At 42.6% G+C, this 13,404-nt stretch overlaps 1 protein-coding gene across 1 annotated transcript in view; it reads left to right on the top strand.

Annotated features, from left to right (window-relative positions):
• Positions 1 to 13,183, top strand: part of NARS2 (asparaginyl-tRNA synthetase 2, mitochondrial (putative)) — a gene marked incomplete at its 5' end in the record, with an annotated part of 20,762 nt that extends 7,579 nt beyond the window's left edge. Inside the window, 5 exons of the mRNA XM_010192897.1 lie at positions 1,730 to 1,796; positions 3,247 to 3,384; positions 4,512 to 4,609; positions 6,714 to 6,740; positions 12,672 to 13,183. Of these exons, the coding sequence (XP_010191199.1) occupies positions 1,730 to 1,796; positions 3,247 to 3,384; positions 4,512 to 4,609; positions 6,714 to 6,740; positions 12,672 to 12,816 (475 nt within the window). The remainder of the gene's footprint in view (positions 1 to 1,729; positions 1,797 to 3,246; positions 3,385 to 4,511; positions 4,610 to 6,713; positions 6,741 to 12,671) is intronic.
• Positions 13,184 to 13,404: the final 221 nt, after the last annotated feature.

Below are 13,404 nucleotides of genomic sequence, written 5' to 3'. Positions count from 1 at the left end.
GAAAGAGTTCTTATTTTGCATATGTTCTTTTTATTTCCCAGCTCAGTGTCTTTGGGGTTATCATAATGTCTCTGAAAGTGTATGAACTGCAGTTCCCTTTGTACTGTTCACCATTATCCTGTCATCTTTGCATGAGACTGGCATCTGAATCTGCTGGCCTTTGGCTTTTGCTTCCCTGGACCAGATCCTCTTTCTATCAGTGTATTCTCCTTCCAGCATGTACTTACGCAGTGGTTTCCTCACCATCTTGCTTGGTTTTGGCTTTGATTCTCTGCATTCCTTCACATTTCCACTACAATGGCTCCTTTTTTGTGAAACTCATTTCCTTATATTTAAAAATCCCAATTGGTTTTCTATTCCCAATTGCTTCTGCAACTCCTTTTCCCAGTTCTCTATGTGCTAAAGAGCTGAAGGGTCTTGATTGCCTTCCTTGGCCTCCAAGAATACCTCCTCTTCACTACTTTTGCTTGTTTCTTCAAATAGTGGTGCTCTCCATCCCACAGAACATTGTCAGGCTGCTCAGCCCAGCCCAGCACTGCTTTTCCTGTTAAGCAGCTACAGCCACGTTCGGGCAACAGGATCATGATAGATACCCCCATGTGCCTCGTGCCTTCATAAGCACCATGGGAGACCTCAGTGCAGTCACCCTCTCCCCATTTCAGTCCTTCTGTCTTTGGACCACACTGATATTCCCTAGGGGACAGAGTTGCACTCAGCTTCTCCCATGGTCCAAGAAAAAAGAGAGTGAGTCAGCCCATCTCTCTCTCCCTCTTCGTCTCTCTGCTGGCAGATCTGGGGTGTTCCTAGCTCACACATACCACTAACATGTGTTGAACGTGTGCCAGTGATAAATCTCTCATACCATGGCTTCGCATAACCCAAACACATGGAGCGGCGTGTTCCTTCCGAGGTACTTCCTCAGAAGCTTTGTAGCTGAGTGTACAGAGCTTAGGCTCATTAAGGAATTTGGTTTATAATTGGATTTAGCCAATGATACAGAGGAGTGAAATTACTGTGATGGGATTATTCTTTCTTCTCTCTGTCCACAACATTTGCTTGGTATGCAGAAAACTTGTCATCAAAAGTATCTTCCACTGAGTCTTGATTTCCAGTTACCAAGCCTGCAGCATCTTTCACTGCACTTTTTCTGTTTGCTCTGCCATAGTGTGCTGCCCTTTTGTACTAGTGGAAGTCAGTGGAGAATCTGCTTTCAGATCTGTCAGAGGAGTAGAGAAACATTGCTGCAAATAAATCTTACGATTTTTGCAAAGTAAAATGAAAATGTTTGAGTTACAAGCCCTTTTCACTCTGCTGTTATTTTTGCCTAACCATCCTGAACAGTAGAGCAGTGCTGTTGGAGCTCTGCCGATGATGGGACGTTGTTTTCTTAAAAAAAATCCACACATTTCTATGAAGCGATTCTCCGCAGAACTCACTCCTGACTGAAATCCATCATTGCAATAATGGAAAGTGCCTTGAGAGCTTAGCGCTTCCTGCCCTGCATGTGGCTGAAGCACAGGAAAACATAGGGTTCTTGCCATACAAAATGGGTTTTGGTTTCTGTCCAGAGCAGCATTGCTGGGAAGTCTGACATCAGAGCACAAGTTGGCATGGTGGTGGGGAAATGCCTCCTTAATTTTCCAGTGCGGCACTTAGCCAGAAAACTTTCTTGTTATTCCTTTCATAGTTATCTTAAAGACTTGGGTTTTTTTTTTTTCTCCTATTGCAGAATTTCCTACAATGAAGCAGTGGAAATTTTGAAGCGAGCTTCTCAAACTTTCACTTTCAAGCCAGAGGTAGGTCATTGCCTGGTGGGTTGTCCCTGTGCCTGTTCATGCACACAGCCACCCTGAACTTTGTAAATCTCATTTATTTCTCTCTTTCTGATACTACAAGAGTTGTTACTTCACACAGGTTATCTGCCTCCTGGGGTGTTTGCTCAGTCGTAACCCAGGTATTAGTTTTGCCCTTTGGGATTGAAATGGGAGCAATATAAGGAGTGAGATCTGTAGCAGAAGAACACATAACATTTGCAGGGAAGGAAGTGATGAGTTTGCTGTTGAAGGACCAAGGCTTTGGCAAAAACCCTTCTCTTTCCTGCACGCAAGTACTGCTGAGTGTGCTGTGGATGCGGTAGCAGTCATCTAAGGAGAGCTGCTGCAATAGTCTTCAAATAAAGGAATGATATTAGGATAGCATCAAAAGTTTGGCAAGGACCAATAAGCCAAAACCATGTCAAAATACCAGGTAATCTAGATGTAAGTAAAGGGAATCCCTTGTCTTTCCAAAGCATAGATGTTGCCTGGGAAAGAGAATCACATGCTTGTCTTTCTTACACTTTTAAACACACACACCAGCAGGGAGAGCACTGGTGGTGCTCATCTCATGTGTACACTGATTAATCTTTCTCTCGTTTTAATGCTTTGAGGAAAATAACCCCTCTGGCTGAAGCCACCTTCATGGCCGGTTTGGTAACTGTCTCATCTCTGCGTACAAGTGGGTGTAGAACCTCAGATCCTGTACCTGTACCACCTTGATCTGAGACAGCGAAATGAGGATGTTTTCAGGAGAGGAACGTCTGCAGAACATCTATTCCCCTCTATCCGTTCCACTCCCCCAATATTCTTTGCACGTCCTATAGTGGGCTGGAAGTCTCTAGTCAAAAGCCACAGAATTTATAACATCACTGGAAGAAAGGACAAGTAAAGGGGATTGCAAATGTCCAAGGTTTCCGATAACAAAGAATCGGTTGATAGGATGCTTGGTTTTCTTAAGTGAGAATTAATGTAGCATGTAACAGGACACAGCAGGGAAGAGAACAGTCAGCCCAGCAATGCTGGTTTCTGTATACCAACCATAATACTGAAATAAGGCTGATTTGCTGACTTGAGTAAGCTGATTTTGGATAGGTGCCTATTTCCCTTAAGCTATGTAGAATGTGGGTTTTCGGTTGTTTGTTTGTGTTTTTTCTGATTCAATGCCAGATGCTTGGGCTTGATGCAGGGATGATCTGGCCCTGTTCTGTGGAAGTTAAACTGTGTTATTTTCATCACTTTTCTCTTCCTTAAAACTTATGAAACTGTCTCCTTAGCAAATTTTCTCTATGGGCTGTGGGAGAAGTTGCTGTGCTTGGTTTTGTGTTGTTCAAAGCTGCACATCTCTCCTACACAGAGATTTTGCGGTGTCTCTTGCCACAGGCAAGGTGCACCAAAGCAGGATCCCAGGTCCCTTTTGCTGTCTTTACAGTGGGGCTCTGACCTCCAAACGGAACATGAAAAGTACCTGGTGAAGCACTGTGGTGAGGTTCCTGTGTTTGTGATTAACTACCCATATGACCTCAAACCTTTCTACATGCGGGACAATGAAGATGAACCACAGCACACAGTGAGTCCATGGGTCACTCTTCCACTGTTTTTTTGGCTAGGCATGTGTCCTAGCCTACCGATAGGTAGACAGATGAGGATAGTCTTCTGCTGGGCTTTGTCTCAGGAAGTCCAAGATGAGACATGACCATCAGGTGATCCTGTCCAGTTTTTTTCCTGTTGTAGAAGGAATCCCCAAGGCAGGAAAAACAGGAGGAGGAAGACTCAGGAGTTGGAGATTGTTAAGTTTTGATTGAAGGCCCTTAAGACAAGTTTGCCATAGTTTCTTTCTTTTCCTGGTAAACTTCTGTATTACTGGGTGAAATGCCTAGAATTGCATGGCTCCAAGCAGGCCGTGATTCTCTGTCATCCAAAGGTAATCCTCAAATCCATGTAATCCTCAAATAACAGATGGACAGAAGTAAGCTCTTTTTCTACAAGTCTCATGCTTTGAAGGTGTGATTTCCCAATTGAACTGAGACAACCTGAGGCATTGCTTCTGCTAAAAAAGCAACTACTCACTGTGTACCACTGTCACTTCAGTGGTTTTAATTCTAGCAACAGTTCAGCTGTGAGATATGAGTAGTAACCCTAGAAAACAAAACAGAGAAGACAGTCAGCTGAAACCCAACAGCATGGGTGATAACAGTGGGATTCTAACACTTGGATCCAGCATGTAAGTGCCAGTGATCCATTGGTGTCATTACCACCAGAGCTGGATCAAGGAATGGGGGCAGATAGAGGGCAACCACAAGTTACAGCATCAGAGCAGCTTAAACTTGAAGGGAAACGGGGCTTCAGGAAACTTGCCCATGTGTCTTTATTTCCTGCACAGGCTTGTCTGCGTGCACAGGTTGTCACCAGAGTAACCTGGTAGGATTCAGTTCACACCACCTGCTGTAGATGTCCTCAGTCTAGAACATCACTGCACTTGTTTAAGTTTTCTGTGGGTTTACTAATGTTTATCATTGTAAAGTTCCCTCACAGCCTTCTCCTGTCGACAAGAGACTTTTCAAGCACGTGCAAATACTTACCTAAGTGTCCTGTGCATGGGAGAATTACAGTAGCTTTTCACAACCAACCAGCAGTGTCAACTATACTTCTGTATGGCTATATGGCATGACTTAAATTAGTTTTCTTTCTTTTAAGGTTGCAGCTGTTGATCTCCTTGTACCAGGAATAGGGGAGTTGTGTGGAGGCAGCTTGAGAGAGGAGCGACTGCCCTTCCTCGAGTCACGCTTACAGAGGTATGGGAAACCCACAGGTGCCAGACCAGCCTGACCAAGAGGGGTTTCAGCAGCCTCAGTGGTTGGCAAGATTGAGGAGTGGAAGGGCAATTAACGCTATTTAAAAGAAGCCTATTTTTGTCTTTGAGCTATTTATCTGAGTAAGTGATTACAAACCGGTGAAGAAGTTCTTACACTGCTGTTGTAGATATGCAAACTGTCTCTCTGTTTTAGCTCATCACAGAAGAGGAGTTTATTTGATGCTAGGAGACCAGGGGAGCAGAATGCCTCAGTTCTGCTGGGACTATCCAGGTCTGGTGTGAGGCACTTCGTCCTCAGTCCTTTTCTTCACAGCTTCTGTGGCCAAGAGTGGATTGCGAAGGTGGAAGTTGTCACGTAGACAGAGCTTAGATGTATTTGTCATCACATTGTGTAACTGAGGAATGGCAGTTTTGGTCGGAAGCTTTGCTAGCTGTGATGAAGCTGGCCTCGGTGGCATCATTTAAGAGAATACAGTTCTTTGCTAGCACTTTGGTGGGAAGCTTCGTTGGAAGTCCCTGGGACCCTTACAGAGGCATATGGGCTCTTTCCCTGCTGCTTTGTTCTGGTTTGTGTGGCTTTGCGTAATTTTAGGCCAAATTCATTGTCAGAATATCAAAGCTGCTGTTTAGTTAACAATAACTGGCATTATAGATGGGGTGATTCTCCATAGACAATTACTCCCTGGATCCTGTCTGATTGTTCAAAAGAACCTTTCATAACTCATGTACGTCTGTTTTTGCCATTTGTACACTTGTGCAGAGCAATTTTGGAGGAGGATTAATCCCAGCATAACACCATTTGCACATTGGGAATGAATTTGTTGCTTAAATCAGCTACGTGCTCACAGAGATACATCTAATCAGTGGAGAAGAGCAAAATCCATTTCAGCGTAATGAATCCAAAAGGCAATTAAAATCACCAGAACATTGGTTCTCAATTTGTGGTGTAGGATGATATTATTCCCCATGCTTCCTGTTGCTCTCCCTGCAAACTCTCCCAGAGCAGGCATGCTTCAGCTGAAGCAAAGTACAATGTTCCCTGCTGCACATTTTCACTTGAAATTTTTGCTAGTGAGAGCTGGAGTCCACAGCCCTCGAGGTGTGGGGCTGCAGGAGTGGTCCTTGTGGAGGTTGAAGCCAGAATTTCCCCTTAGTCAGGAAAGTCATAGGAAATACGTCAAGCTACAAATGGGGTGTGTCTTCAGTGACCCTAAAGTACAGCTCCACACTGAAAATTACCTGGAAAAACACCTCTTTTCACATGTTTTTTCTTAATTTTGAGTACTCAGGATTTGATGTGCTGAGCCCAAATACTTTGTTAAGGCTTTTAAATTCTACTTCCTGCAGACCCAGCATAGCTAAGAGAGATAAAGAATGGGATTCTTGTCTCCTCGTACACACTTCATACAATAGCTCCCCGAGTCCCAGTCAGGGACAGCTGCAATGCACGGAAGATGAGAGAAGTGGGCTTTCTTTGCCTACAGTTTTCTGTTTGTGTTCAGAGAAATGGGGGAAAAAACCCAACAATTTCACTCTGACTCCGCCAGGGCAGGAAAAGGGGAGAGGGTGCACTGGTGGCAGTTAGAAAAAGACTTAATTTATTTAGTAGTTTTACAGAAGTTGGCACACATTAATAAAGGCATGGGTGTTTGGTGGTTTTATTCAGTACGGGAGGGGAGCCACATAGCCACACGTGAAGAGATTTTGACTCTCATAAATGAGATTGGCTACATGTCATTGTAAGTTTAATATTCAGGCCTGTACGCTCCAAACATTCACAAGTAGTTTACTGATATGCTTCAAGTTAAGAATATACACAAGTCTTTGCATGAAGCTGGGATCAACCCTGTACATTGGCAAAACAAACTTTACATTTTAAGAAGCTTGCTGATAATCTGTTCAAGATTGTCCACCGATTACCAGAACTGACAGCCACTAATAGTGTCTGCCCTTAATTTCCCACCTTTCCTTTTTAAACTGAGTTTGAACTCCCTTTTCTTGTAGCATTCTTTTCCAGGCAAGTGCTGCTTGTGTGGATCCCCTCTGTTCCTTTACTTACAAGGGCTTTTCTTTTTGTTCCACAGATTAGAACTCGCAGATGCCTACCAATGGTAAGACTCTATCTTGGTCTGCAAGCTGTATTTCTTCTTTTGAGACTCTAAACAACTGTTTCATTTTTTTTGATCCTGTTCTTGAGGGGATGTCTCTTGACCCACTTGCCCTGCCATCGCTACCAGTCTAAATGGAACAGCCAGTTCATTTAAACACAGTTTAATCTAATGCTACTTAGTTTATCTTCCCAATTTGTCCACTCACAGCACAGGTCATTCCTTTCAGGACTGCGTGAAAGTCGATAAATTTACAACCCATCAATGATTTTTTATATTATATCATTAAACTGTGTTCCATGTTGAATAGATTCTGACTGCCATTGCATGAGATAAACAGGTTACAGAACCACAAGCAATTTGTGACCTTTAACAGCTCTATGAGTAACTCCCTTTGCAATTGACAGGGCAAATGGGTCGAAAAATCTTCCCTAGCAAAGCGGTTGAAGCAATTAAAACTGTCCTGCTAAGGAGACAGAACAACCTTTGAATTAATGGTTTAGCCTATTAAAACGACAGAAGGATCCTAGTGTTCCTCTCAACAAGTGTTTCTTGGTATGTACTTTGTCACAGCTACTTAGAGGTGATAGTGTGGAGAATTTTAAATGTAGAAGAGTAGATTCAAATACTCTGCAGAATTTGAAATAAACATTAGGGAGGGTACCTTGAAAAAAAGCAGTGTCTGTGTAGGATTCTTCACTCTCCTTTTCCCACAATATGAAATCACTTAGGAACAGCTCAGTGCATGGCAGATCTTTACATCCATTTGCAAACAGGGTGAACGAAACTTCTTCCTTTATTGTTTGCGTTTATGGGCCAGAATACACCGTATCACTTCATCTGAGGGAAAGACTAAGGATTATCCTCACAGAATCACAGAATGTATTGGGTTGGAAGGGACCTTTAAAGCTCATCCAGTCCAACCCCTCTGCAGTGAGCAGGGACAATGTTACCAGATCAGGTTGCTCAGAGCCCCATCAAGCCTGACCTTGAATAATGACCTTGATCCTGACTAAGGATGATCAGTTGTGTGGTTAGATGCTGAGATGCAGCCTGAAGAAGTCTGGTGTTCAGTGGCAGAGCCTTCCAGCACTACTAAGATAGCTCAGCCCTGCCTGATGCTTCCCTCAAGAGAGAAGATTAAGACATTACCCCTCACCTATTTGCATTTTCACGTCATATGTAGCAACTGCAGTCTGGAAATTTTTTCCTCCTATGCTCTCACTTTGGAGACTCTGTCCTCCTCTATTCCCTCCACTCCATCACAGGTGATGTAAGTTCCCAGAGAAGGTTAAAACTGCAGGGTCTGGTGCAGGAAAGAAGTTATCCTGGATGCTTCTGGACTACAGTCCAGAATCTGCCAGAAAACAGGTAGGTGGTTTGCCAGCATTCATCTTTTCAGTGCAGGTGGGAGGAGAGACTGAAATTAATCTCCTCCAATTTAGTGATTGAATTTAGTCTCCAAAGCTGGCTCACAAACTCCTTGAAAAACAGTTGAGTCATTTCTTTTTAAATATAATATTTACTGACTTTAGAAGGAGCAGCTCTATGAGATGTGGTCCCTTTTGAAACCCCTTCTATATTGCTGTATCTCTGTTTCTACCTGTTTTCTTCTCTCACTAAACATGAGGATATTTTGAGGACTGACTGCTTCTAGGACAGCTTCAGGGGTGCCGTGTTTGTGGCAGAACCATTGTGCTAGGAGGCAACTGAAGTACTGCTGTGTGTCTGCCCATTCCTACCTTTTAGAAAGCTTTTTTTAAAAAGTAGATAAAAGGACATGGTCAAAGTCCTCTGAATCTTCTTCAGTTCACTCCATCTTTCCTGTTGTGCAGGTTTCTTTCCTTAAAAAATATGAGTTGCAAAAGGATTTGGCTTGATTTTGCAGCGTTATTTTATCTTATTTTCACACTTCTTCCTTTGAGCTGTAAATAGAAAAGAGCTCAGTGCTGTAGATGCTGATCTTGGCCAGACTTGGAGAGGTCTGTGAAAGGGAGGTGGGAAAGTTGGGTGATCAGTTTACTCTGGGAAATCACTTGCTTTTTCTGTGACCAGAGAGTATTGAGTAAATGGCTTTGTAAACAGGGGCCCTCATCCTGTTTGTAGCCTCCAGGTGCATATTACTATGTTGTCTTGGCCTTCCTTCTGCTTTAGATGGAGACGATTGAGCTGTGTTAGGCTCTTTAATTTTCTTTGAAGTGTGAATGCCAGCATGTTCTGTTGGGTCCATGTGTGGCCAGGTAGAAAGGAGGAGTTGGACTTAAGGAACAGCAGCGCTGGGGAGCCACTTGCAATCCATGGCCAGTGACAGCATTCATACCAGCCTTTAACCTCCTTCAGAGCCCAGCAAAAACAGGTAGCCCATCGCTGTCCTTGGCTAGTCCTATTTCTCCTGCTTTGGGGAGAAACTGGAGCGCTGTGCTGGGGATACTGAGGCAGGCAGAAAGTCAGTGCTGAAGCCAGCCAAAACATGCCCAAACCCTCCTCGTTTCAATGGGAGTGTTTTATGTTGACCTCCCTGAATGCTTTTTTTGTGGATTCCCAGAAAGTTGCAGCAGAGCAGAAGCTGTCTGATACCAAAGACAGCATTTTATCCAGGATCACAACCTGGCAATATTTGGCATGTTCGTTTCCTGAAGTGTTCAACAAAATGGTCTTTCAAATGACATTTCACTACTAGTTTTTCATTACCCTCCTTTTTTTCCCTTTTTTTCAAATTTCCAGCAGAGTATTCAGCTTTGTGGACCACAATATCTTTGTTCTTTGAGCCTTATTTTTTTGAAACTATCTGTGGAGGCTTCAACAAGGGGGTCATATAAAAGATCGAGATTATATTTGTTTTGAAAGGAGACCGAAAAGAATACATTCTGCTTATCAATGGTCACTAAGATAGCACTGATCTTCATAGTGCCTTGCCTTGCAACACAGGAGCCCGTGATGATGATAAAAGGATATAGATTTTTAAAAGGATGAAAGGAAATGCTTTTCTAACTTGGCACATAACAAGCTCCTGGAATTCATTGCCGAGGGGTGTTGTTGCAGCACATACTTTAGTAAGATTCAAATCTCTGAAGAGCTACCAGTCCTCCAGGTCCACAACATGAACTCCGTGCCTAGCTGGGGTCACAGAAACGTATTTCCCCCGTGGAATAATGTTGCACAGTGCCCCAGTTGCCAATGGAGGGCTCCGCTCTCAAGTATGACCTGCTGGGAGAAATAGCTAGACTAGTCCATGACTGGTTTTGAGGTGAGAAACATCCAATGTCTGGAGACTTGAATGGAGGAAAACCTCAGGGAGCATTTTCCAGCCTAAAGGGAATTTTCTCTTCATCTGCAGGCAGTTACTTTTTCTTTCATCTGGGAAGAATGGAAAATTTCTCAATTCCTTTGCTGCTTCTAAGCACAGTCATCAGAAAGGATTCACAGGCTTGATCCTCAGCACGTTTAATTCAATGGACTTTTTCCATTAACTTTAATGGGTTTTGTTTCGCTCCTTTTGCCAAAATGGCTTCTCAAAGTGCTTTGAGATCTACAGATGAAAGCCTCGGATAAGCAAGGGTAGAATTTATTGTTATTGTTCATCTGGAAGAAGCTGATTTATTTCATCTCCTTACAATGACTTTAGAAACTCTGTTGCCAGCAAAAGCGGAGAAAAGATGCTAGACCGAGTACAGCCTGGTATGCGCTTACAGACATCGTCAGAAAAGTCTGTGCTGCCATTTAAATTGTTGATCCCAGCTAGAGCTGTCACCGGCGGGTTTGCCAGTTGTGCTCTCAACTGCTGAGCTGGTAGAGATTGATCTGCCACCAGCAGCACCCACATCCCTCACATTTATGAGGTGTTTCCTATTTCACGAGTCACCATCATCTTCCTCAAATATCCTTGAAAAGCTGCTGAGTGGAGCTCCCTGGGGCAGCTCCCAGTGTATGAGTGGAAACTCAAGTTCTTCTTCATGCAGTGTGTAGGAGGTGGGTAGAGATGAAGACAACCGTGCCATTGCACAGCCTACACCTTCATATCCTAAGCATAATCTTCATCACAAGGCATGCCGTGGATACAGCTGAGCTTTAGCAAGCCAGGCTAACACCCAGCAGTGCAGACAGAAAGCACAGTGGTTTCCAGGGGTCAGGAAGTGTATATCCTAGTTTGGAGCCTGCTGTTCAACTTGTAGTATGGACATAAGTGCACTTCATGTGTCAGTGCTAGGAGGAAGAGGTAAGAAGTTCTGTTTCTGGTTTTACAATTTACTTGGGCAGTGGAGGCGAGGGGAAAAACACTGGGGACAAAACCGTGAAGATTGGATTGAGTGTAATAGAGGGCTTCCCAGATTTTCACAACTGTTAATGTACTGCAAGGAAAAAATAATATTTCATGGGGTAAAAGGCATTCTATCAAACTGAGTCTGCCAGGGTGATCTCTTGCAGCTGTAGAATTGGTTGGAGAGTATTTCTGTTTTGCAAGCAAAAGTAATCAGTGGCATTACTTTGGCGTTACTCTGTTAAAATGTAGTCTTCAAGCCAACAAAATTCTCAAGCACCTTGAAGTCCAAGCAAGTACACTTTTATATATATATTTAAGCAAGTACACTTAAATATATGAGATGTGTATTTTACATATAAACATATATAAATATATATGAATATATAAAATATATACACACACACTATGAAAAACACTTTTTCCTTGCAGTTCATTAACAGTATTTAAAATTTAAGAAGCCATTTATTACAATCAATCTAATCTTAATCTTATTCCACAGTGCTTTATTTCCTCCACTCCACTGCCTAAGTAGTAAAACATGTATATGTATCTATATTTAATTGTACTTGATTTTTTTAAAAACTGGGATAATAAAATATTCATACACAAATGTTAGAAGCATATAATACATCTGGAGTCACTCAGTCCCTTACCAGTGCATTCATATAAAGAAGAATAACTTTGTGGCCTCAGCGAGCTCAGAAGTGGCCCCATAAATCAATAGAACCACTGAGATGTTTTTCACTCCTATTGAAATAAAACTGTTGGGGACAATTTATAGCTGCAAATACAGTTCCTGTGTATCACATCAGCTACAGTCCAGCTGGGAAATGGGGAACTCTAAAGACAAACAATCACAATCTTGTCGACACCCATATATCTGGGATATCTGCTTCCAAATGTTTTCTCTGTGCAACAGGTGCTGTTCTCCAAAATGAAATGTCTTGTTCCAGATCTCATTTTTGGAGAAGATATGTCCAAGATTTTTTGCTGACTTACTGTGAAAATAAATGAATCAGTCTGTAAGAGTGACTGATAACAAAAAGTCATCATCATTACCTTAAAAGTAAAAAAAAAAATCTGAAGGAATAGTCAGCAGACAGCAAGACTTATTTAGGCTTCTGAAGAAATTACTGGAAAGGAAATGACTTAGACTACTGAAAAGAAAACAGAAAATGAAATAATTTGTTGTAAGGCAGATTTCAGCACCAGCATGGCAAGGGCTAAACAAACCCAAACAGGCGACTCCATCTCCGACAGTGGAAACATTTTGTGCTTCTGCAGGAACCTGGGTTTGTGCCTCTGCTAGGAATATTTTAGATACTAAAACTTAGGAAGATGCTTTCAATTTGAGCACAACTATGACGTTAAAGCTGTTCTCTGTACCCAAATGAGTTCTTAATCCTAAACAAAACAGGCTCTAGCATATTGGTGAAGTGTTGCTACACTGCTTTAAATGCATTTGCATTTGGGGTTTCTGCTAAGACGATCCTGCCTGTCAGGGAACCGCACGTCTTCACACCCCTGACCAACATTGGCTGCATTGGCAGAAATCCACAGTGGCTAGGGTAAGAGGGAAGTAATTAGGATGGAAAGCAAAACTAGATAAAAAGCTCTCTGTAACTACATCAACATAACCACGCTGCAAAAGTAACTGTCTGTTTAAATTACAGGTATCTAGACCTCCGAAAATTTGGCTCAGTTCCTCACGGAGGCTTCGGAATGGGGTTTGAACGCTACCTGCAGTACATCCTGGGAGTTGACAATATCAAAGATGTTATTCCTTTCCCCAGGTTTCCACACTCCTGTCTCCTGTAGCTCAGCAGTTGACTCGTGTGGAGCAAACTGCTGGTGTGACTGTATGTCTGTAACATACTGGGATACGACGGAGTCTGTTTTAGTAGGAAATGGAGATCATTTTTGTATCAGTGAAACTCTTGGTGAATTTAATACTGGCTTATTGAAAATAATGTATGTTCTGGTCAGATTATGGAAGCACACTTGCAGTTAATTTGATAGCAGTTCATGTCTTCAGTGTTCCTCAGGAGTATTAATAAATCCCACTTAACTGAAGGGTTAAAATTCTCGTGAGACTAGTGCAAGCCATGGAGGTACCAAAAAAGCATTGTTGGGAGGTAGTGGGGGGTTTTATGTGAAATATTAATAAGGAGGTGTGACCTAAAATGGACTGGGAGCCAGGACTGCTGTGAGGCTTTAGTAGGCTTTAATTAAATGCCTGCACAGTGCCTTTGAAGATTCAGTGTTATAGAATTGTGAAGTAGTGTCATGGCTGTGATGCACTTGCTCTTACGAAATGGCTACTGTAAAGCATGATTCTCTCCACCCCCAGTTAAAAGCAAATATTGTTTACCTTGGAAAATTCAGCCAAACCTAGCAAGGAAAAAT

Source organism: Mesitornis unicolor, unplaced genomic scaffold (genome assembly GCF_000695765.1).
Source record: "Mesitornis unicolor isolate BGI_N332 unplaced genomic scaffold, ASM69576v1 scaffold19509, whole genome shotgun sequence".
NCBI classification, from domain to species: domain Eukaryota; kingdom Metazoa; phylum Chordata; class Aves; order Mesitornithiformes; family Mesitornithidae; genus Mesitornis; species Mesitornis unicolor.
This window is presented reverse-complemented; position numbering and strand designations above follow the sequence as displayed.